At 36.7% G+C, this 26,461-nt stretch overlaps 1 protein-coding gene and 2 long non-coding RNA genes across 4 annotated transcripts; 1 reads left to right on the forward strand and 2 right to left on the reverse strand.

Annotated features, from left to right (window-relative positions):
* The first annotated feature begins 496 nt into the window (after positions 1-496).
* Positions 497-5,199, forward strand: FaMeT7 (putative proline-rich receptor-like protein kinase PERK11-like). Of its 2 annotated transcripts, XM_089728311.1 has the most exons (5): positions 497-656; positions 1,165-1,386; positions 2,084-2,301; positions 4,421-4,570; positions 4,989-5,199. In XM_089728311.1, the coding sequence occupies exons 1-5, from the start codon at positions 647-649 to the stop codon at positions 5,076-5,078; spliced, it is 690 nt and encodes a 229-aa protein (XP_089584437.1). In that variant the 5' UTR covers positions 497-646; the 3' UTR covers positions 5,079-5,199. The 2 variants fall into 2 exon arrangements, with proteins under 2 accessions (XP_089584437.1, XP_028040661.2); XM_028184860.2 differs by lacking the exon at positions 497-656 and having other exon boundaries at positions 1,155-1,386.
* Positions 5,200-9,864: 4,665 nt separating this feature from the next.
* LOC149502819 (uncharacterized) lies at positions 9,865-11,190 on the reverse strand. The gene is made up of 2 exons (XR_016323250.1): positions 10,825-11,190; positions 9,865-10,474 (listed from the first exon to the last, which is right to left on the reverse strand). It is a non-coding gene; the product is annotated as an uncharacterized LOC149502819 (long non-coding RNA).
* A 4,573-nt stretch (positions 11,191-15,763) lies between these two features.
* On the reverse strand, positions 15,764-21,503 carry LOC114250818 (uncharacterized). Its single transcript, XR_003625065.2, has 3 exons — positions 21,115-21,503; positions 18,109-18,454; positions 15,764-16,623 (listed from the first exon to the last, which is right to left on the reverse strand). It is a non-coding gene; the product is annotated as an uncharacterized LOC114250818 (long non-coding RNA).
* Positions 21,504-26,461: the final 4,958 nt, after the last annotated feature.

Genomic DNA, 26,461 nt, shown 5'->3' on the forward strand with positions numbered 1-26,461 from the left:
ATCGTCGCGCACTCGCTCCCATACAAGTTCAAATGAAGTTCGTACCTGAAGCTCACCCTGCTGTATCGCACATGCCTTGAACTCCCTGTGACAAAGATAGAGCAATGGCAGATATCACCCGGGTTATTTATCTTATCTATCTCCGGGAGTTGCAGACAAGATTAGCGATGTATTTAGACGCGAGTCTATGATATCGTTCCCGTGTGAGGGTAGCTGGAATAGCTCCTTAGACTACTAGCAAATAGAAAAAATCGCTTTATAGACTATACAAAACATTGAGCCAATACCTATGATCTGTAAAGGGTAGCACTGCTTTGCTAATAGGTAAAATAATATTAATTAGCCACAAGGGCCCATCATAGGCTTTATCACAAGCAAAACAGTTTTCAATTTCTCCTCATTGTTTGAAATTAATTTATATGTAGCTGAATAATATGTTATTCGGTCTACTTGATAACGTTTATCTAATCAATACTTACATCGAACTTTCTGCGTTCCATTGCTATGAATCGCGTGAGTCACTTGAAACAAATATATGAGTGTTTGAGTCCACATTCGCAGTTCAAATTGTATGATTGTCTTACCATCATAAAAAACATTGATTTCTGTGCGGTTCTAAAATAAGTGAACGTATCTCTAAACAAAAATGTCGAACAGTGAGTACCTATAATAATATATCGTCTTTAAAATTGTTACGCAATAATATAGTTAATGCTAGCTCTTTGTCTGCCTGTCGTACGTACAAATTTCGGAACTTTTTGGATTCTCTGTACATCTGTTTCTTATTAATCTCTTCTCTTAATCTTAAAAATATCTTACGCTTAAAATTACTAGAAAATTGTTTTTCAATCCGTTCGACCGCACATTTATCTTGAAATAACATCTAATAAGATACATCAAAAATACTTAGAATTCTTTAGTTCTGCTAATTTAAAGGCAATTATTATTATTCTAATGCAAATCGGACTACACCTGAAGACGGAAAACAGGACTCACGTTGTGATGTATAGACATTGCAAAATCCATATTGACTCGATATTATCGATATATTCTCGATATAGGAAAATCGATATTCTGGTCTTATTTTCGATTGCAGGTTCCTACTCAGTCCTAAATTATATTTCAAATTCGATTAACTAACAAAATATATTTTAATGATTTCAGTTCCACCGAATGGTCCCCCGCCTCCGCCGCCCTATGGTTATCCACCCCATCCTGGAGGATTCGCGTATATACCCATGCCGGCTCCAGTGATGATGCCGATGTACCCGCCGCCTGCACCTGATCCAACACCGAACCCCACTTACGTCACTAATTATTATTATCCCCATGCGCCTCCACCACCACCTGCTACGACTACGCCGGACCCAGTCAAAGTTGTCGAAGGTAACCTATTACGATACACGAATTAAAAGTCTGTGTACTAAATCTCGATGAAGTTACCTTATCCAACAAGTCTCTAAGGTAGCATATTCACAGCTTAAATTCTGCAAGATGAACGTTCGGAATGCAATTCTTTTAATACGTATAGATTATGAAGAATAGGTTTACTGGTGGTAGGATCTATTCTCTCACAAGCGGACTCACACCACCACCCTGCCTATTTCTGCCCTGAAACAGTAATGAAGTAGTAATGCGTTTCGGTTTGAAGGGTGGGGCAGCCGTTGTAACTATACTGAGATCTTAGAACTAATATCTCAAGGTGGGTGGCGGCATTTACGTTGTAGATGCCTATGGGCTCCAGTAACCACTTAACACCAGGTGGGCTGTAAGCTCTTCCACACATGTAATCAATAAAAAATAAATAAATAAATAAACATATTCTAAGACAAGATTCTTAAAATTAATTATCTAATAAATAAAGCATAGGTATAGGTAGTGGTTAAGTTACAACTTCAAAAAAGAAAGAAAAGATAGACACTAATTCACATGAAAGGGGAATCTGTACTGATAAAAGTGATAAAAATTTCAAGAAATATGACTCACATGCCAACTACTAAAGCTGTTGTATTGTAGAATTCGAGAGAAAATTTTATTATGACATATATTACATACAAGTTTTCATACAATAATAATATTACAGATTCAAACCCAATTGAATGGGTTCAGTCATCGCCCAACACTGCTTCAACACTCACACATAGAGCATTCGTGGCTGGTAGAGAAGGCTGGGATGGCAGCCCTCTCTGGGTGATCAGATCGCATCATAGCGGAGAACTGATCCCCGGGAAACTAGCCATCAAACACCGATCGGCTTACATACCTCACGCGGGAAAAGAAGTCCCTGTCCATAACTTTGAGGTAAATAAATATCGCCGGTAAAATGTTCATACCTAAAGCTCACCCTGCTGTATCACACATGCCTTGAACTCCCTGTGACAAAGACAGAACAATGGCAGATATCACCCGGGTCAGTTATCTTATTTATCTCCGGGAGTTACAGACAAGAAGCAATGTATTTAGACGCGAGACTATAATATCGTTCCCGTGCGAGGGTAGCTGGAATAGTTCCTTAGACTACTAGCAAATAGATAGAGAAAAAAAAACGCTTTAAAGACTACAAAACATTGAGCCAATACCTATGATCTGTAAAGGGTAGTAACCCGGAAACTAGCCATTAAACACCGATCGGCTTACATACCACACGCGGGAAAAGAAGTCCCTGTCCATAACTTTGAGGTAAATAAATATCGCCGGTAAAATGTACTAAGCTCTTTACAGATAAGCTTTTTTTCCAAAATTACAAATCTCACTTAACTTATTTTATCCGCACGGGTAGGTACCACCACTCTACCTATTTCTGCCGTGAAACAGTAATGCGTTTCGGTTAGGAGGGCGGGGCAGCTATTGTAACTATACTGAGACCTTAGAACTCATATCTCAAGGTGGGTGGCGGCATTTACGTTGTAGATGTCTATGGGTTCCGGTAACCACTTAACATCAGGTGTGAGTTCGTCCACCTAACTATGCAATATAAAAGAAAACTTGTGAAACAACAAAAATGGTGATAGGATATATTATATGTACTTTACATAGGATATTACACGTTTTTAGGGATCCATCAGATCCAATAACCCTTGCATTAGACACCTTTAGATTGTCAGATCTAAAAGTGTCTAATCTAAAGGTGTCAACTAGGAGTAGGGCCCCGATAACCGTAGTCGTCGATCTCGGCAAAGAGTTCGACGTGCAACCTAACATAAACATCAGCCCGCTGAGTTTCTAGCCGGATCTTCTCAGCGGGTCGCGATTCCGATCCAGTAGGAGATCATTCGCTTTTTTTTTCCTACCTATTCTGATAGCCTTGAGAGCTTGAGAGCTATTTCAGCTTCACCCTAACGTTTGTAGGTGAGCTCACGGGGCTCAACCGGAGAGTTGCTAACACTGTCCCTAGCAAGAGCAGTGCTTCGCAGAATCTACCGCCGGATCGGAAACGCGACCCACTGAGAAGATCCGGCGAGAAACTCAGTGGGCTGATCATTCACGAAGCACCTAGCTACTCCTGAGTTGTTAGGTCTCCTTTGGAGGCGCTCGGGTAGCTATTAGCAAACCCCACTCCTCCTGGCTGAGCCCTCTGCACGCCCACCTGCCCTGGTAAAACTCTGCCTGGAAAGGCCTCCAGCCACCAGTAATCTCTCAAACACAAAAAAATAGGATCTTATACCTAAATATAATATAGTATAATAGACCGTCGTTTAGTTATTACCTATACTAAAATAGTTTTTTTTGGTAAATATTTTGTTTTGCTTTCTCTCATGGTTTCTCTGTTCTCTTTAATCGTTCATTTTGGTTAATTATTATACGGTTATCGAAACATAAAACTCAAAGAAGCTCTAGCCACGTTAAGACTACCGATAGAAATCTGAATTTCATAGAAATATGCTCGCAGAGGCCTCGCAGCGGAAGTAATAATTAATTAATACCCTTTGGGCTTACAGTACGCAGATAACGGTAACGCAGATTTTAAATTAATTAATATTATTATAGATAATTATAGATAACTAGGTGACCCGGCAGACTTCATAGTGCTTCTTTTGTACAAACTTTTGTATAAAATAAACTTAAAACAATCAAAAGGAATTCGTCCAACGGGGGACGCATCAAAGGAAAAACAAAATTGTTATTTTTATTTAATTCCCAAAATTTTCATATTTATCTACCTTTTAAACCTTCTCTGGACTTCCATAAATAATTCAAGACCAAAATTAGCCAAATCGGTCCGGCCGTTCTCGAGTTTTAGCGAGACTAACGAACAGCAATTCATTTTTATATATTATATAGATAGATTTATATTTTGTAGTTTTATATTTTACAATACAATGTTACTTTTTTATAGCGGAGGCCACTCGCGAATGACACGTGAATGTATAAAATATCAATTTATTATTCCATTACATACATAATTGGTTAAATTTTATAGGTTCTCTGTGCTCCTGGAAACGTCCTACGTTGGGTACCTGCATCCAACGGTCAAGTTCCTGTAGGTGCGATTCCAGCTGGCAACTCTCATAGCGGAGAACCCTTGTATATTGCCAGGGTCAACCACCTGAAATCTGTTACACCTGGGAAGGTTTGTTACCATTGCTATAATCATATCACGGTGATATAAATATTGAAATGTCTATCTGATTTAGGTACATTTAATCAAAGTTGTCAATGAAAAGAGAAAAATAATATAACTTGATTTTTAAATTTCTCAAGACAGGCAAAACTGCAGCTAGTAATAATTATGTATTTACATAGATATATAAATACACCAGTACATATTAAATAAAGGAATATTCAATACAAAATAATATGGGTACGTTTTGAAGGGTACTCAGTATTCAGACTTAAATCAAGCTTTATGGCGATAATTAAAATATACAGACTCATATATAAATATGTAAATACAATTAATTTTTAAAGAATATAATTTCCGAAATATTTATTAATTAATCAGAAATGTTTCATTTTAAATAACAGGTTTTTATGTCTTTATTTTTAAGGTTCATCCCAGCCACGGATGTTGCTATATCTCCTTTGGAGGCGAAGAAGTCCCCATGAAGAATTACGAAGTGCTCTGTAAAATTGTGTGAAACATAAGTATTATCTGACTTATCCAAAGAATATTTGCGATATTTATAAAATTGCCGATCTTAACAAAAATTAATAACAATTTTTTGCATTATCAAAATAAACAAAGTTGAAATTCGGAAATACGTGTAGTTTTATTCAGATATAACAAAATCCGGTTTAAATCAGCATGAATGAATGATTCTTAAATTGTATACTTTTTACGTTCTACTTGCAAGGCAAGATGATGTGAATTAAGAAAATAAAGATTTTATTATTTCATTTGTGTTTATGAAAGACAAAACTCTTACTTCCTACCTGTTTCAAATACATTTTCTGGAACTATGTTACATGGCTTAATACATAGCGATTAATTAGAAGTATTTCAGCATATTTTCTCTACAAGATAAACCGACATATCGGTCCCACCGGTGCACTTTCTGCTTCTTATTTTGTTGTTCTTCTGCGGCCAATAAAGTCATCATCATCAGCCTGTATCTCTCCACTGCTGGATGTAGTGGCAGTGCCCTATGACCTATGGCCTTTCCCATAGTCCGCCACAATGAACGATCCTCCGCCTTCCGCATTCAATCTTTCCCAGCATACTTATCGCCGCAAGTCATCGGTCCACCAGGCAGGGGGACGCCCAACGCTGCGCTTACCTGTACGTGGTCTCCAGTCTAGAACGCGTCTGCTCATCGGCCATCGGTTCTGCGACATGTATGTTTGGCCTATTGCCATTCAGCTTGCTAATGTTTAGGGCTATGTCAGTTACTTTGGTTCGTTGACGGATTTCCTCATTTCTGACTCGATCCATCAAAGAAACTCCGAGCACCTTTCCATAGCACGCTGAGCGACTTTGAACTTACGGACCAGACCTACGGTCAATGTCCACGTTTCAGCACCACATGTCATGATCGGCAGTACGCAAGCGTTGAAGACTTTTGTCTTTAAGCATTGCGAAATTGCTGAATTCGAGATATGACGGAGTTTTCCATATGCAGTCCAACCCAACTGTATGCGCGCGCCTATCAGCTTCCTCCTCGAAGTTGGCCCTGCCTAGCTGAACAATTTGACCTAGATAGGTATATTCAGACACAACTTCGTGTACCGCGGATTCGACTACTATTGGTCCAGAAATGATTGGTCATTGAACATGACCTGAGTTTTGTCCAGATGAATTCCCAGCCAATACGTCGCGACGCCGCATTTAGCTCACCTAGCATACAGCTGAGATCCTCCAGTTACTCTGCCATTATAACGACATCGTCCGCAAATCGGAAGTGTGAGAGATACTAGCCATTGACATTGATGCCCAGCTTACTCCAGTTCAGTCTTGAAGGCATCCTCGAGAGCAGCAGTGAACAGTTTTGGTTCGGCGATATAACATCAAATTTCGCACCCCTCTGTGAAGCTCAATCGGGTTTGTCAGCTGGTTTTGGATCTGGACTGTGATTTTGGCGGCTTTATATAAACTATTCAACACCTGTCAACACCTCAAAGTACCGATTATCGACTAGGCATCGCTGTAAGTATTCCAGAAGAGCCCAAGCTTCGACGGAGTCGAAGGCTTTTTCGCAGTCCACAAACGCGAGACACAGAGGACGATTGTATTCTTCAGTCTTCTGAATAACCTGTCTCAGCGTATGGATGTTGTCTGCCATATTGTAGCCTTTGCAAAACCCAGCCTGCTTCGGAGGTTGGAACTCGTCAAGTCTAGAGGCCAAGTGATTCTAAGGACTCTCGAGAACAGCTTATAAATATGGCTAAGAAGTTAAATAAGCCTGTAGTTCTTGAGCAGAGCACGGTCTTTCTTCTTAAAGAGAAGAGTAGGTACCCTTGCTCCAGGCTTCCGGTGTAGTCGTTTTTTGGATGACGATGTTGAACGTTGTGCATAATTGGTTGAGAACTGGTGTACCACTTGCCTTCAACAATTCTGTACTGATTCCATCATCCCCAGTAGATCTGTTATTTCTAAGCTGTTTCCCAGCAACCACTATCTCCTGATAAAGTGATCGCCAATAAAGTACAAAAACGAAATGCAAAGGATAATGCCCATTTCCAATGGGCGTTTGGGCCCCTAAAAAAAATTGTCGGGTGATGATGATTTTAACTTAATTTGATAGACAAATAAATATCGTTTCATATTCAGAAAACGATTTTTATATTCTCACCCAGGTTTAATAGAAATCTGTTTTTTTCTGCAGCTAAAATTAAGTTGTTAATTGTTTTCTTCGAAATCAATAATCGCTCTCATCATTATTTACAGTATTAAATAAGTTAATTGTGGTTAATGTTGCTAGAAATAAGCCCTTACGTACATTTTATTATTATTATATCCTCATAATAATAATAAAATGAAATGAAATCCGGAAGCCGGCAACGATATTGTTGTTGTTGTTTTTAAATTCGACAACAAGCAGGCAAAGAGCGTAGCCTATACAGCCTAGTCTGTCATAGTTATATTTTTTATATATTTTTTATGTTAATAAAAATCCGGTGTATTTCTTTTTATTGCTTTTTGGGAGTTTTGACGTCAACTTGATGAATAGCACATTGAGTGAGCGTGAACTTCCGCAACCTTTTATCTTGAAAAAAAAAAAAACAGTCACTGCTATGTTAGCCACAGTTTTATTCCAATGCCTCAATAATCGTGAACAACGATTATTGACATTTAATACACAAAACAACACCCAATTTGTGTATTAAACATCACAATAAGCTATTAAAAAAACATAAAATAAAACTTCAAGTGACGCTTCACTCGGGTTGCTGTCAAAACTCTCTGATCATATATAATAAGAATAGAGTAATGGTAGGCCATTGAGATTTTTACTAATGGAATCATTAATTTCAAATTCATGGTTTTAAGTAATAATTAATATTACAATACATAAATATTGAATTGAACAACAATAAACTAAAAAGTCTGTGAATTATAACCATTAGCAATTTTTTTAATTTGTTGTTCAAGTCACAGACAACTCTTTCGTTTGTCAGCATATAAGTTTACTATAAGGCTGTATGGGCTAATTTTCCCTTTGTCTATTGGCGAATTTAAAAACTATGGCACTCAGTTTTGGGATGTTATCAAATAAGTAATTTATTTTTTTGTAAAACAATGCCAGGGTGAAAGAAATGTTGATACATAAACTAAACAACATGAAAAAATAAGGCATAGTTTTTCAAGTACAAATAGTTTTGTCATGAAGTTGGCCCACTTTTGGGCATTGTCCTTTTAATGGGTGTATCTAATCTAGTCTGGTTAGTCCAAGAAGGGATTTTAGATTACGAAAACATTTCTACTGGAATTCAACGAACCTTCAAACATCACCTTGAGATGTGAGTAGGTACTAAAGTCTCAGTATAATTACAACGGCTGCCCCACCCTTCAAGCTGAAACGCATTACTGCTTCACGGCAGAAATAGTCAGGGTGGTGGTACCCACCCGTGCGGACTCACAAGTGGTCCTATCACTAGTGTTAACAGGCACATTGGAAATTTAATTATTAATATGTATACGCGATAGGTAGACGCAGAATTTCTAATCCATAAACGTAAAGCGTATTGTGACGTAAATATGCGATTTGATTACGCTTTTTAATTGGCCACTCTAACGTTCCACTTATAAAACGGGAATTGGAGCCTATACGCACCACACAGAGACTCAGGATTTGTCTTGGTGTGGTGTGGCGCCATCAGCGGTAATCTATTTTTTTATAGTGTTTTTTTTTAAATTGTATTTTTAATATCTGTTTTTTAAAATATTGTGTAATTAATAAGATTTTAAATAAATATAAATAAATAATAATAAAAAAAATTGTTTTTTTTGCTTTCATTTATGTAGAAAAGCTGACGGCCCACTTGGTTTGAAGTGCTTACCGGAGCCCATATAGGTACGTCTACAACGTAAATGCCGTCCACATCCTTGAGACATGAGTTCTAAGTCTCAGTTGCGACCCGTGCGGGCCTGCAACATGCCTTACGACCAGTAAAAGGTCACCACTCTGCCTATTTGTACCATGTAACATTAACGTGTTCCAATTTAAAAAGTGGAGCAACCTTCTAATGTAGAACTAAGACTTAGAACTCATGTCTAAGGGTGCCCATATCCGAACCTGTGGACCGAATGGTATACAATCGACGTCGCCCAAAACAAGTCATTACGGATCCTCCCGATCCATTAACGGTCCTTTTATGTACCACAAGCACCGATCACCGTCCTCGTCGAAGCCGTCGCAAGCGACGACGGGCTCTGCAAGTGAATTAACCCATAGACTGAGTTTCTCGCCTGATCTTCTCAGTGCAGCAACACTCCCGGCTTGAGGCCCGTGAGCTCACCTACACGTCAAGGAGAAGCTGAAATAGCTTCTCAAGGCTATCGGCATAGGTAGGAAAAAAAAAAAGTATGGGTGGCGGTATTGCCGCTCTTGATGTTTCTTAGCTTCAGAAATCCATAAGACCAGGCGGGCCATGAACTCGTTCACCCGTGTTAGCAATAAAATACAGATAGATATACATATATATGTAGCACGTCCACTTTTAGTCGTTGTCAAACCAATATCAGCTATGTCTACTTTTTGAAGAACTGGTCTATTTTGTTATTTGTTTGAGGATTTGCACAATTCTAAATTTTTAATATTTTTCATATCGATTTTATATTATGTAATTACACACACCAGATTCACAGCAATGATATTTTTATATCTATATTTATGTTAGTTTTGACAGCTTGACAGATTTATATTGTATCTTGAGACATCACAGTTTTTACAAATACCTAAATAAAAAAAATAAAAGAATCAAGTGTTATTTTTTATGTATTTTGTTTATTTATACGGTACAAAAAAGCATAATGGTAAACGTAAACAATAAAAACAAAATTATAATAACAATTGCCTATAATTAAATGTATCTGAAACAGGATCCAGAGGGCAGGCTAAATGTGTATCGGAATCTGACGGGAGCTTGACAGATATAACAGCATTGTATAAAAGATGCCAGCATGACGATGGATAAATTTACAAAATCTTGTTTGCAGCTGCAAATGAAGATCTTGAATCAGAACAATAAAATCGTATCTGCTGTTTGCGAACATCGCTTCTATGCGGATCTTTATTCAGTAATTCAATATTCTTCTTGAGAACTCGACTACAAATTTTCGATCAATGATAGTCGCTGAGACACCTATGATTAATATGATTTAAAAATCGAAATGTTAAATTAGAAAACATGAAAACTGTAAAAACTTTACTATCGAGGATAGGTAATGTTAATGTTATCTAAAAGTAGGGCCGCTAGGAGGTCCGTCCACAACATTAACAGAAGAAGGAAGTTCCCAGGCTTGGCCGGGATTATCGACTACGTTCACACCATTATCCGACGACTCACAACAACTGCTGCAGGCACCCATTTCGATCTGGAATTCGAAAAACTTAATGTACCATTACGGTTAACAGTCAACATGAAACTATGTATTACTATGAAACAGGAAGATGAAAATGGTCGACAACATCAATAAACAAGTTTAAAATTTATTTATTACCAAAAGATTATTCGCTTGTCTTTTTTTTTCCACAGTAGAAAAACGCCGGATCCCCACCCGCACGGGCTTGTCTTTATCGATATATCGGAATTTCTTTTAAAAACCCTTCAATAATTAAGTAGCGTCCGTCTAATTGGTGGTTTAATAATCACAAAACACACATTATGTTTCGGATACATACTCAAAATAATTTAATCGTACAATAAATTAAATTTTTAACTCACATGATCGTGTAAGTCCTTATTCGTGAATATTTGAAATGTGCGATTGCACGCAACTAAAGTGTACGCCGGTTCTAGTAGATTAGCTGAATATAATATCAACAATTTTTTTCAGTATTCTTCGTAGAGTCGCCGTCATATTATTATCTACTTTTGATAAACTATCAAATGGATGATCTAAAGGCTTGAATACACTAAATACAATATTTTAGAACTTATTTATTGCGGTCGTAATTATTCCTCTATTTCATAAATAAATTATCATAATGTGTTTTCCGGAAATTTTGATAGACAAAAACACAAATGAAATAAAACCGTTGACTTCGGTGCAATGAACAATATCGTTGCACGTACCTATTGAAAAATAATATTGAATTTCATAGGTTAGGTTCACTCTTAAATTTCGATGTGAAAACAGCTTTAGTATTTATTTATCGATTCTTTAATACGATAAAAACAATGGTATCTCACATTAATCACGGTTCCAAGTATTATGTGGAACAGATAAGGAAACAAGTTTGACGCTCCTGCACTAAATTCCTTTGCCTGGCCTTAAACTTACAGTAAAGTACAGAGCATTAAGTTTACAGATAAATTTTCAAGTTAAACAGTCGAACACGTCTTTGCAGCAAATAATAAGTGTTTTTCATTAGCATGAACAAGCATTAAGCCTTACTGTACAACCTGAACGCCGCCACTTCGATACTATTAAAGAAATCATTACATCAAAAGTCGGAACGTTTATCTGCACCGTAGAAATAGGCAGTACTGTGCCTTCGAGCCATTGGTGCCCATAGCAGGTTACCAGTAAAATTGTTTTGGCTGTTACTTCATCATATTATTATAAGTTGTTGGTAAGCTTTTGGTAGGTTGGTAAGTTGGTCGACATCAATAGTTGAAGTAGTTAGGTACGCCTTGATATAAATATCAATACAAACCCATTAATTATCTTCTTGAAAATCTCATTTCTTAGTATTTCGGTATTGGAGAATGACAATGCAAAAAAAAAAAAAAACAAAGGAAAGGCACTTCCAATTTGTATAGGGTACTCGTGTCGGCATCTATATCTATATTAATATGTGAGGCAAAAACTTTGTACCCCTTTTTACAAAAATTAGGAGAAGGAGTATGAAATTTTTCACACTTATAGAGAATATAGAGAGGAAGGGCAGAATGCTAATATTTAAAAAAAATTATGGATTAATCATACATTAAATCAATAAAGAAAACATTACACACACTACCATGTATTTGACACACACACATATACTCTTTGTTTATTGTCAAACTTTTGTTATTGCTTAAAGTCTGTAGTCAAATTGAGAATAGGTTAATATTGTTTATCTTTAATATTACGAGTATTTGTCTATAGTGCAGTCTTAGCGAAATCTGTAACAATAGAACCATAATAATGTTGAAACTTATAATTTCGATTAATTATAGTCGAATTTCGACTACTGCGGGACCACTAGTACATTTAATTACTACTTACTACGTTATAAAACGAATGGCTAATAACATAAAAAATAATTTAGCGTTCGGCATCCAAATCTCGAATTCGATTGATACAGATCCAAGCGCTTATATCAGCTTACAGTGCTGCTTATCTACATATTAGTCATAAAGTGTAAATTGTGACGTTTATCAAAATGTTTGGAACGGGAAATTTTCATTAGTCATCAAAAATTTAAGCGGATAATACTGAAAAATACTCAGTATTACGCAATTTTGTTATTCGTGGTATGTAGGTATGAGTGTGTAAATCCTCGCTGTGTTTTTCGGTACTAAATAAAAGACTTTGCGTCAATGCCTACCATACAATGACGTCAATAATCCTATAGAAAGATTGTTATGGGTGCAGTCATGCTATCATCCGTGGCACTAAAATCCAACCTTCCCTAACACTCAAATAAACTCCGGCTTTGTAAACGTTGGGTTGTGGTAGTGATCGCAACATAACTCCCAGTTTCTTATTGAGATGTGAGGTCAATGTTTCACTTGGATAGTATATCGATTCGCTTTTTACCTGTGCGTTCTACCATAATCGGCAGCACAAAGGCTCCTTAACAATCTGGAAAGTTAAAAAGCCCGCGCGCATTTCCTACATATAAAAAGACCTGTTTATGCTAATAGCATACGAAATTCGTAAAACGTAAATATATGCTTAAATAAATAATCAACACCGAGACAAAGGGCCAACAAATCTGTTCATAGCACGAAAGTTTGCCCTGTGTTTGAATTTAACCCACGAGCCTCGGCGCAACGGTTAGAAGCACTAACCACTGCACCACCGAGTCAGTCAAATGGATGTTTTCTATTGCGTTTGCAGACCATTAACGACACTATAACGACACACTCTCGGAGTTCTAACTTAGGGGCGTTGCTAACACTAGCCCTAGCAAGAGCAGCGCTTCGCAGAATCTACCACCGGATCGGAAACGCGACCCACTGAGAAGATCCGGCGAGAGACTCGGCGGGCTGTGTCTATGGGTTACTTTACTCATCGAATCCTTCGTAGTAAGCGACGGGTTTGACGAGAAGCAGTCCTGCAATGTCAGTTTAAGACTATTAAAAGTAAAGCTGTATGTGAAATGAAGACAAAATTACAGTATAGATTTACTTTCGTCTAAGGTTAAGACCTTGTTTATCTATAAATACGGTGACCATTTGTACTGTTTATGGCATACAGTACGTAAAGCATAAATGTCTTGTTTTTTTTTTATTGCTATATATAGTTTGGTGGACGAGCTCACAGCCCACCTAGTGTTAAATGGTTACTGGAGCCCATAGACATCCGCAATGTAAATGCGCCACCCACCTTGAAATATAAGTTCTAAGGTCTCAAGTATAACTAGTCAGGTCATAAGTATTGTCACACAGTAAAAACTTTTCTTTTAGAATGCTGGCCACAAAAAAGTTTATTGAATTCGAATTTCGAATTGTTCATGAAAATAAAAATGTATACCTTTAGAAATTTTACTCATTTTTAAATATGGAGTGGACGCTTAAAGAAGACCGTGTTGCAGTTATTGCGTTGCATCGTTGCGGTTACGCGCCAATTCAAATTTTTAACATACTGAAAAATTTTAACATAACCAAAAGATTCGCTTATCGTACCATCAAACGATACAATGAAGACTCTAGTGTAGATGACAGGTCAAGAAGTGGTCGCCCTCGGTCTGTTAGGACTCCAGCACTGATAAAAGCTGTGAAGGCGCGAATTCAAAGAAATCCCAAACGTAAGCAGAAACTGTTGGCCCTTCAGATGGGGTTAAGCAGAACCACGGTGAAAAGGGTGTTAAATGAAGACTTAGGGCTTCGGGCATATCGAAGAAAAACAGGACATCCTTTGAATGCTCGTCTAATGGACCTGAGACTGAAGAGATGCCGCGCTTTGTTGAAGCGGTACGCGGGAAAAAAATATAGGGAAATTATTTTTTCGGATGAAAAATTTTTTACCGTAGAAGAGAGCCACAACAAACAAAATGATAAGGTGTACGCACACAGTAGTGAAGAAGCGAGCAACCGTATTCCGCGTGTCCAACGAGGTCATTTTCCATCCTTGCTCATGGTATGGTTGGGAGTTTCTTATTGGGGCTTAACAGAGGTACATTTTTGTGAGAAAGGTGTAAAAACGAATGCAGTTGTGTATCAAAATACAGTCCTGACGAACATTGTGGAACCTGTTTCTCATACCATGTTCAATAACAACAGGCACTGGGTATTCCAACAAGATTCGGCGCCAGCTCATAGAACGAAGAGCAGACAAGACTGGCTGGCGGCGCGTGAAATCGACTTCATCCGGCACGAAGACTGGCCCTCCTCCAGTCCAGATTTGAATCCGTTAGATTACAAGATATGGCAACACTTGGAGGAAAAGGCGTGCTCAAAGCCTCATCCCAATTTGGAGTCACTCAAGACATCCTTGATTAAGGCAGCCGCCGATATTGACATGGACCTCGTTCGTGCTGCGACAGACGACTGGCCGCGCAGATTGAAGGCCTGTATTCAAAATCACGGAGGTCATTTTGAATAAACTTTAGTGTCATAAGAATCTATGTTTTGTTAAGTTCATTTTGGTATATGAATGGTTACATAATGAATAAACTTGTTTCAATTATTTTACATTAAACATGTGACAGAATTTATGACCTGACTAGGTAGTTACAACGGCTGCCCCACCCTTTAAACCGAAACGCATTAGTGCTTCACGGCAGAAATAGGCGGGGTGGTGGTACCCACCCGCGCGGACTCACAAGAGGTCCTACCACCAGTAATTAAGCAAATTATAATTTTGCTGGTTTCATTTTTATTACACGATGTTATTCCTTCACCGTGGAAGTCAATCGTGAACATTTGTTGAGTACGTATTTCATTAGAAAAATTGGTACCCGCCTGAGATTAGAACATCGGTGCATCGCTCAACACGAATGCACCGGACGTATTATCCGTTAGGCCACGACGACTTCTATTTGTACTGTTTTCTACTGTTTTTCATTGAATTTTAAATTATACTGAAATTTAATATTTGTATGAAAAAAATTAGTTTAAATGTGTAATAATGGCGCTCGCAAATAATCGTTTAGAAAAAAATATTTTGTGTACATTAACTTTGGACGAACCTTAAGCATAAAACACATACCTAAAGTTTTACCGATAAAGTAGACTAGTCATTTTAGAAACATCATAGTGACATCTATCGCTAAGCGTCATATAAAAAAAGTAACTAAAGTAACCTATACTATAATGCTCCTTCTCCTGTTTTTTCATACAAAAATAATGGTCTCTATACCCATCCAAGAGTATTTCTTTCTTCGACCCCGTTTGAAAAAAATTATGGAATGCATATTCTATTTCAGGTCAATAATCGTTTGAAAAGTAAAAATATAATATTAAAACACTTTATTACTATTATTAAACAAATAAAAGTTTATGGATATAATTTCTATATTGTTTATTATTTTGTTTTAAAACAGCATAAACATGAATGATATGTAGGTAATGATTTCAAAGCCTCTTTAAGTCTGTAAGTACTCGTTTGTATGACAAATTATCGTGTAAAATTAAATAAGATGAAATAGATACAAAGAAAGAACATAAAAAAAAATAACAAATTAATTATTAACGATTAAGTTTCAAAAAGAAATTGACAAGATTATTCCTATCTAAGAAAACTAGCTTGACTGAAATAATAAACAGCATTATCCATTATATAATTTTTTAATAAAACTGTATTTCTTAATATCGCATAACTTTCAATGCACTTAAAATAAATACATCATAGATTTAATTTCAATATTTTACTAAATTAATATTGGACTTAATAATGTCCATCAATGGAATTGCCGCGTTCTCTCGATATCAGATTATAGTTAATGATATGAAAATATAAATAAATACTTATGTCCCTGTAAACTAAATTTAACTAAATAATGTAAATAAATAACCGTAGTATTGAAATGAATTTTGTTCCGTCTGTCGCGTCCCTCACATTATAGTCTTATAAACTGAAATGCATAATGGTAATATTTTTTATATGAAAACCAGTAGCGTATTTTAACTTAAATTTAAAATATTTGGTTCTACATCGCATTTCAATTTTTAGGGAAACTAATCACATATTCAGTATATATCTATCTGTATGGAGGTGGTGGTTGGTTGATGATGACGGCTGGTTGATTCGGTGAAGGGTGGTGATGGTGTATCACGGTGGTCCGCTGCGGAGGATCACCGCAACAATCGCAGCAAAGGCACGGAATGCAGCAACAGCAACAGGGTCGACACGAGATATTGCAACCCATTCTGAAATTATAGTAACAATAATAAGTAAAAGGTTTGATTAACGGAAAGCGCTTGATAGGTTCCTCTATCAATACAGTATAGATTAGGCACTTCACGATTTAACTGCACTGACATAGCATACAGTTTTGTAGGAAATATTATTTTCGATAAACACGTCAAAGAACATATTAAGTAATAAAATGTTTCTCAAGACACACATTTTGTGAAAGATTTGAATGTAATCATTGTTCCTAACTAACCTTCTAAGCAGTTTTCTCTTTAACAAACCAGTGATTAAAATGAAATGTTCGGACAGATAATGTTCGATACACGGTGATAATATTTTATGATACCTTGTTTGTTACGATTATAAATTATCAGGGATTTACGTCGTTCTTATATTATTTTTATAGTTTTATACTTATAGATTTGCTGATAATATAATATTATTACAGGAAAATATAAGTTAAAATTTTCTTTTCCATTAAAATATTAAAAAAAAATTCGAGTGTTAAAAGAAGCTGACTTAATTTACAATATTTATTCGGCCGCTTTTATTCGTTCATGATACACAGTCCGTTATTTTACAAATAACCTAAATAACTTAACCTAAACATATTCGCTTTTAGACTAAGGAACTGTTCTTAAGTCAGCTCACGGGGTTCTAATCAGATGACGTTGCTAACACTAGCCCTAGCAAGAGGAGTGCGTCGCAGAATCTACTACCGGATCGGAATCGCGACCCAATGAAAAGATCCAGCGAGAAACTCTGTGGGTTATGTCTACGGGCCAATACCAAACAATGACACATACCTACTATATAGACTAACGTTACTACTATTCACTATAGATAAGATAAACACGGCATGTAATTATTTTATTATTTACTTTAATAAACTTATTAATGTTCTGTGTTCTAGGTAACTACTTAGAATATAAAAAAATTCTCCTTACAAATATTGTCAGGAAAATTTGTTATTCAGAAATAGCATCGTAATTTATTATTTCGTAGCCAGACTAGCTTAGGCCTACTAAGTAGTTACCGTCGCGGCGTCGGTCACGAATTTCAACAATGCCAAGGGAATAGCCAAGCCGTTGCCTACTGCTGAATATTAAATTACTATTAATTTACTTTTTTGTGTCCATACAAACCTCCTACTTACCCTTTCACTTTTTAGCTACTAAGCCGATTACCATAAAATTTTACATACACGCTGTCAATGGTACAGAAAAGACAATAGGTACCTTTCATCCAGAAAAAAGTGCTAATCTACAGGTTAATTACCTGTACAACAGGTACAGGTTCATATTCTTAATTATCACCACTACTAGATATTCCACATTCCATTACCGCAAGCTTTTAGGGCAGCAGCTATATTATAAAGTGTTGTATCTTCTTTTTAGCCCGAGTAACTTTAAAATAAAATGATATACATACATATTTGTATGTGCCAATGCAAAGCGTAATAACCCTATAATTTATAAGAGGCCGTCCACTTAACTCACCTTTAGAAACGATCAATGGCTTTTCATCGGTACGATGGTGGTTGAGGATAACCCGGATATCCTGGTTGCTGGTGTGGAGGGTAACCGGGATAGCCTCCGTCTGGTGGTGGAGGGTAGGGATATCCGGGTTGAGGTGGCTGCTGCTCGATTATCACTGGTGGATGATGCACGTGGATAGTCTGTGGTGGCTGTTGTTGTTGTTGCTGTTGCCCACAGGCGTTCGGGCACAGACACGGAATCAGACAACAAGCGCTCAATGCTAAACAGCAGGGGTTTACACACAGGTCACAATCCCCACAGTCGAATGAAAAACAGAGACCCATCCTCCTGTTATTCGGTTTTATAACTAAAATAGACGAAAAGAACATTCAATATATCCGTAGCATATTAAATATTGCAGGTGACACCCTTATCTTTTACGTACAAGTAAAATGAATTGGAAACTTAATTACAAGTAAATAAGTTCTATATTTGTATTTACTTAGTTTCAAAATGGCGTAATGTTATCTAGAACACTTTATCACAGTCGACTTTGCTTATCTATTGATAATGTGATGACTGCAAAGGATGTGTGTGAGAGAGTAAAAGCTGTTAAAACAAAAAATTCTGACACTTCGGACTTAACTAGATCAATCGAGATAAGCTTTGATCCCATATTGAATGTGGAAACAAATATTAACAGAAACTTAATTTATAAGTTGTATATTGTTCATTTAGAATGAATTACAATTACATGGTTTTTTTTAACCTAAAAAGCATTCTATTTGAATTCGATTCGATAAATAATAAATAAAATAACTTTCTAAAAGGTAACTTAAGAGATAACAACTATTATATTATTATTTACAAGATTGCAAATATATTGTAATTTACAGGTTATCGATGTTAGGTATATTGTAACGACTTTTTGCCCTACCTAATCTCTGGTTGTCTGGGGGGTATTCCAACTTTTCCGGTTTGGTAGGTGAACTTACGGGATCTCAACCTAAGAGAATTTGCCAACACTTGCCCCGGCAAGAGTGGTGCTTCGCTGAACCTACAACCGAAATCGCGACCCACTAAGAAGATCCGTCGAGAAACTCGTCGGATTGTGTCTACGGGCTAGGTTGTTGGTCGAATTATTTTTTGACGAGTACGATTACAACAATGACCGTGTAATAAGTATGAAACTGCCCTTCAAACAAATATACACGAATATTTCTAAGCAAAAACGAACAGAACGCCGGGACCTACTCATAAGAGTTCAGAACATATACCTACCTTACCTACGCCTTCAACCTACCTTACAACTAAAAGTAGAGAAAAATGCATGTACATTTTATGTACCTACAATACGATATTGTTTATATTGTGGAGTATTTATACCTCATACAAGATACGTAAGGTAACTTAGCTATAAGCTACCCGAGAATCGGAAGTCCTCACCAATTACTGTACAAATACTTATATAGTCTTGTAAATTTGTTTTTAGTTTTTTTCCGATTAGTTTTAAATCCAATTAATTGTAAAATACTTTAATAAAGAGGTGACATTTAAAGGAGGCTGACATCATTCGTATGAAGAAAAGTAGGTAACACTAACAATTACTAATTATTTAACATTGTAGATAGGTGCGGCGAGTTAACTGCTACGTCGTTTATTTTTGAGTTAATTGAGTTAATTAGAATACATATTAATATTCAATTAAGTAAAGACTAGCTATATTATGATCTTTATACCTAACGTGAATTGTGACGCAAAATTAAACCTTACATGCCTTTTAGCAAGCATAGCTATGTGAGATGACCGCCCAGCTGATGATTAGTGGTAACGGAAACACTATAAATACGGAAAATATTCGGCGGAAAACCTAAATACTAATAAGTGCATGACTAAGCAACGACACGTCGTCAGCCTAAGAATGATTAAATGGAAATTACGTTTCACGACCGTCAATAATGAGGTACACGAAGGTGGAGGCGAAGATAATCTATACTAATATTATAAAGAGGAAAGATTTGTTTGTTTGTTTGTTTCGAATAGGCTCCGAAGCTACTGGACCGATTTGAAAAAATCTTTTTCCATTAGAAGCCGATATTGTCCCTGATGAACATAGGCTACTTTTTTTAAATTTTTTTTTTTTGGTTTCATGTGTGTTTTAATGTTTCCGAAGCGAAGCGATGGCGAGTCGCTAGTAAATAAATAAAAATGCTATCATGATACTTCAAAGCGAAACACTTGATAGCCATTGTTCAATTGTGATAAAAATATACAAGCCAGCAGCAACAACTTGGCGGGTTTAACGCCCTAAACAATACCTTCGGGTGATATTCACGTGTATTTAAAATTTCAAAACATTTAACACTGTATTCTAGAACATGACAAATTTTCTTATTTTACATGTTTTTAAGTACATGGCGTTTCATTGTCCGCGGCCAGCGTTCGATTTAGTAAAATAATCAAAGTTAAATTTGGATTTTATAAACAGTACAATAATACCAATTACATGGCCGCTTTGATTCCCCGTAAATATCTTGCCTGTGGTATGGTTGTCTGAAAGACTTCGCTGTTATCTATAAACATGACCGTTGTTTTTTGCACTTAGATATAATATTAATTTGCCTTCTTTAGGGATGTAACAATTAAAGTTATGTTATATAAATATCTATAAATATGATGTGTATAACGAAGAATATAAATACTGTTAAAAAAACAACAAAACATTTGGAAATTAAGTTATACTACTTCTTATAGCCATATAATGTCATAGTTCTGATTATTTAATATACGAGCTATTAGATTAAGATACTTTATAGTTACATAGGTATATAGTTTTGTAACAAAAACAATATAAGGTAATGAAGTGATTTCACAAGCACCATTTAAGGCGAAACAATAAAACAGAATTTGATCACATGATTAATAATAAGATTGTTTATCTGAAATTAGTGGACGACCAAGCATTTGTTAGTATCAGCCAAAACCAAATAATTTTGCGAGATTTTTAAAGACCAGCATAAAGCTTACCTGTAATGAAATAGTTTAAAATAAATAACAAAACATGGCACCAGTTTCAACCTTCACGGTTAATATCACAATACGAAGAGAACTGTGTGACTCAAGGCGTTCGTTTATTGTGGTTTGTAATACCGCTCCGTTGGGAAAACTGCGATGACGCGAACGCTTGCGCACTAGTTCACTGGAATAGTCTGAGCTGCTCTAACCAGACCTAATAGCATGAGGCAAGAAAAGGACGAAATACAAAGAATATCTACGTTAATATGGAAAACGAGAGCACGAATAAATGTTGATGCACGTAGTTGCTTTGAAAAAAGCAAATGTATTTTGTATAAATTTGAATTTCAAATTTCACTGGCTTCAGTACGTTCGACTACCAGAGCAACTATATACATCACTAAATGCATTATGTTTTAATTTTCATATAGCACATTAAGTAAATACCTACGTCATTATCATTCACATTTACCATTCACATTTAATTTTTTAACACGATAATTAATTGACATGCAAATCAACTACGCTTTCTGAAAAGCACTCCCGTATTTTTATGATAATTATTATTATCCCGTATTTTTATTATATAACTAGCTGTATCCGTCCGCTTGGGTGGGCATTTAAAATTAACATTATTATTTCTCACCCCCACAAAGATTCTCATCATTAACGCCCCCGCAACTGGTGTAGGGGGTCCAACACTCATATAAATATTAGCCTATCCAATAATTACATGTATTTTCTACAATTCTACACGGATACCAAGTTTCAAGTCAATCAGATGCATGGTTCAGTAGTTATAACGGAACATCCGTAAAAACCACTGTAGATTTATATATTAGTATAGATCACTTTTTTTTAGGCAAATGAAAATGTAAGCCACCTACAAAATCACAGTTCGTACGTTTGAAGTTTTTGGTGAAAATTCTTGAGCCCAGTGAAGCTGAACAGGACAGGTCGATGGAGGCCGTATCATGGTTAGCGATCACAAGGTTGAAATTGATTTAGTCACACTTTTCCGTGATGTATTGTTTTCATAGACTGCTCGAACTGTATTGTCTTATTTTCTTGACTCTGTTTATGAGTTGTTCTTTTCCTGCCTACGCTAGTAGCCTTGAGAGGTTATGCCAGCCTAACCGATCGCGTAGGTGAGCTCACGGGCCTCTAACCAGAAGACGTTGCTAGCATTAGCCCTAGCAAGAGCAGTGCTTCACAGAATCTACCACCGGATCGGAAACACGACCCACTGAGAAGCTCCGCCGAGAAACTCAGTGGGCTTGTTTGAGACAATAACTCATTTCTGTTTTATGATCTCCGGCTATCTCCAAGTGATTTTTCCCACTCTAAATAGATATATTGACCGTTGGTTAAATGTGTTTCTCACTGTTTGTGTCTTCCATATTGACATCACTGTAGCGAAAACATAAAATATATGTGTGTATATATGTAGGTACTATAATAAGTTTTAATACAGTAAAAAAATTAAATTACGGGGTTTCGGAGAGACAAAACACTTTGGCGAAAACGAAAAAGGAAAGATCTTCTATCGACAGGGTGTTGCTCTCTAGACCGATGGTCCGAGTGGACATTGTTGGGTATAGGTACATGCAAGCGTAACTTGTAAATATCGTTACTGCGATTCAGGTTTTTGTCCGATTTCTCCCATACTATGCTAGCTGCCTCTACGAGGTGTAAACGGTGGTTTAAGAATTTTAATATTTTATAATCTTGCACATAAAAATCACACAGATATGTCAGCATAATCACAGTAATCTGGAAATCTTATCTTAAGCGCACAACACGTCACACTCAATCAATGCCAAAACTTAGCTCTAGTGGCTCACTCTGGCTTGATAAACGACCATAACAACAATGTAAAGAAAAAATATACAAAAGTTATGAGCTGCGATGATTATTCCCTGATCGCTCTTGCGGAAACAACGAGGCCCTTCGTCAAGTCAGTGAGATCTGAAGAATCGAACCGTTACAAAAAGAAAAGATACAAAAAGCTAGAAAAAACGGAAAATTACGACGAAAGAAAGCACCAATACCTTCCCAGAGTACCGGGAACTCGAGCATCGTTGAATCCTATTAATAATCTACGTAATTGTTTTAGAAAACTTAATTGTTTTAAAAGTGAACAAAGTGAAGAAGAGATGCCAATGGTGGAGATACCGCGACATAAGAGCATTGATATCGGCGTGGGCCTGGCTCGGAGAGTTTCTCTTTTTCTTTTCACAAGGCGAACGGTATGTGTGCATCCGTATCATCCTTTTACTCCAGAACAGACAACAAGAAAAATACATATCTTCCTGGATGAAAAATAAATACAACGAAAATAATGTTTTTCGGAAGCTACTGGTAAGTCCCGGCCACGCTTCGTTATGAATATCAATAAATCTATGAATTATGTACCCCAATTTATTTATAACTACTCGCACGCCATCTGTGGTGCGCCGATGACACTATGCCGAAAACTTGTCAAGTTCCAGCAACTCAATAAAGCACAAGCCATAATTGTAGTGTACTAACACAAAGAGTATTTATTCTCTACGCTAGAAGACTGCCGCTATGAAAGAAGTTTCAACTCAAAGAAGACCTCCAAAAATTATTATTCATTTTAAACAACGGAAGTTTAAAATTTAAATCATCTAGGTGCCGATTTGGTGGTACTCGTTCGCGGTTATTCTTGAAACCTTTAATAACATTTATACATATTTCAATGTCTATTCGAGGTACTTTTGAGTATGAGCTTATGGAATTGGATTTTAGCAATTCTAGTACTATGAAAACGCAAAATACGAACATTTAAAAGAAAAACGATGATGAAATTATTTGGAAATGAATGGAACAGGAACCTAATTTGATGGAAAGGTAAACACAGAGTACTAACACAATTAAATGAAGATTTATTAAAATTTCTTAATTGTAAGTTGGAATTGTAAAATGTTTAAATTAAACACGAGATTGAATCCTATTGTGTTTTGGTAATTTTTGGTGTAACGGAAAAGACTGCAGGTGTATTCGTATCAAGCGATGAGACTATGTCGTTGACGGCCGGTGTTCGAATCCCGCCGATAAGTTTAATTTTGTCTAAAGGCATACGTATGTACGCCTTTAAGCCACAATGAAGGAATAATATTGTTACAAAAATACTGATGGTATGGCGTATTGTAAGCCCACACGTGTAGATATTTCATGTAATATATGTGAATACCAATTTTGTAATACGGGCTGTTCTGTGAATTTTTTTGTTTAAACGAAAATGAAATGTCTAATTTTCAATAGCTACTACTTACAAGTTGTCAAAATAGACTGATAGCTCCGATTCGGGTTTGATTACATTTTTCCTTGGTTTACTATTTGAGTGCGTCAAACAGGCCATCATCGCGTGTTGCAGGTTTAAAGTTTGATACTTTGTAGCCATTTAACTCAATTAGTTCGCAACATTTTCTTGGTACCTACATAAAGAGTGTTTCCATTTTCTAGTAATATCACTCTTACTCTGTTCTTAATAGGTTTAAGTAGTCTTTCTTTTGTTTAGACGGATTAACATTCTTACAAATTTGTACCTGCCTGCGGGATGCGAACACCGGCATAGTCAAATCACTCGTGACGAATGCAATGGGCGTTTTATCCTATAGGCCATGATGATTTCAAATTACATAAATATCACGGAACCCTTACAACTTCGTCCTATCCTGTTCGTTCTGCAGTCTGATTATACATTAAGACAAGTATTAATAAAAAAGCAGTATGGTGGTGGAGGTGGAATAATTAAGACAATGATCAATTATATAAGTAGGTACACGCGTTTATACTAAATGCACTACATAACAAAAACTAAAATCATTCCATAAATTGACCTCTACATATATTTGATAATTAAATATCTAAACACAGAACCGAAATAACTGTGTGAAACTTAAATGTTAACATTTGAAACATTTCGTATATATTGTCACAAACCATAAAAGCAATATTATTGAAGTTTTTTTTTTTATAACGCGTCACTCGGCCTTCTTCCAGCCTTGATGGAGCTCTCTAATCCGAGCTTCGTACGCAGGTTGCTGAGTGACAAGCTATTAGTAATTTACTTTTTTTATTGCTAGATTGGTGGACGAGCTCACCACCCACCTGGTGTTATGTGGTTACTGGAGCCCTATAGACATTTACAACATAATGCGCCACCAACCTTGAGATATAAGTTCTAAGGTCTCAGTATAGTTACAACGGTTGCCCCACCCTTCAAACCGAAACGCATTACTGCTTCACGGCAGAATTTAGGCAGGCAGGGTGGTGGTAACTAACCGCGCGGACTCTCAAGAGGTCCTACCACCAGTAATTACGCAAATTATAATTTTGCGCGTTTGATTTTTATTACACGATGTTATTCCTTCACCGCGGAAGTCAATCACGAACATTTGTTGAGTACGTATTTCATTAGGAAAATTGGTACCTACCTGAGATTCGAACACCGGTGCATCGCTCAACACGAATGCACCGGACGTCTTATCCTTTAAGCCACGACGACTTCATTTACGACGAATTTATCACCAACATTTGTTCTCATCGTCTAAGACACCTCGAAATACTATGAGCTTATGTTATTTAACAGCGTGAAAGCCTTGACTTAAACCAAAGTCTGTATAGTTCATACAGTCGTGTGACGGGGTCAAAACTGTATTCTCACATGTCTTGTCTCACAGTCTTCAATATGACTAGTTCAACGGGTACATATAAGCCATATTAGTTTTTCTGAGAGCAAAGTCCCATTCGAGACATACATTCACTGTTACTTGGTGCACAGATCCCATTCCAAACACTTATTTTTATTTGACACTTTAGCCCACGTTCTAAGACGACGGAAATTTTAAAATGATTAGAACATTTACTATTCGAAAGGTGACATCGAAAATACCATTTATAACACTGACTGCCATGTAGGTGACCGGTGCCCTACGTGGCGTACTGAAGTAATTAGATCGATTTCTGTTACTAAGCGCCTAAATTGCCATACTTTGCCTTCTTCTGTTTTTAATGTATGTAGTATTCTAGATCTCTTAGAAATAGAATTAATTCTCATTGTCTTCGGATTCGTCTTTCTCAGAGTCTAATATATATTCTGTCGACTTAGTTTTTTTTTTAATTGCCCTTGTAGGCAGACAAGCATACGGCCCACCTGATGGTGAGTGGTTACCGTCGCCCATGGACTTCAGCAATGCCAGGGGCAGAGCCAAGCCGCTGCCTACCGTTTAATACTCTCCACAAGCCTCGTTTGAAGAAGGACATGTCATAGCGCTCGGGAAACGCCGTGGAGGGGAGGGAGCTCATTCCATAGCCGGATGGTACATTGCAA

Source organism: Bombyx mandarina, chromosome 06, assembly GCF_030267445.1.
Source record: "Bombyx mandarina strain Sakado chromosome 06, ASM3026744v2".
NCBI lineage: Eukaryota > Metazoa > Arthropoda > Insecta > Lepidoptera > Bombycidae > Bombyx > Bombyx mandarina.

Coding starts and splice junctions, on each gene's coding strand:
- FaMeT7 (XM_089728311.1), top strand. Junction 1,387..2,083: donor CCCAGTCAAAGTTGTCGAAG/GTAACCTATTAC, acceptor ATAATATTACAG/ATTCAAACCCAATTGAATGG. Junction 4,571..4,988: donor AATCTGTTACACCTGGGAAG/GTTTGTTACCAT, acceptor TTTATTTTTAAG/GTTCATCCCAGCCACGGATG.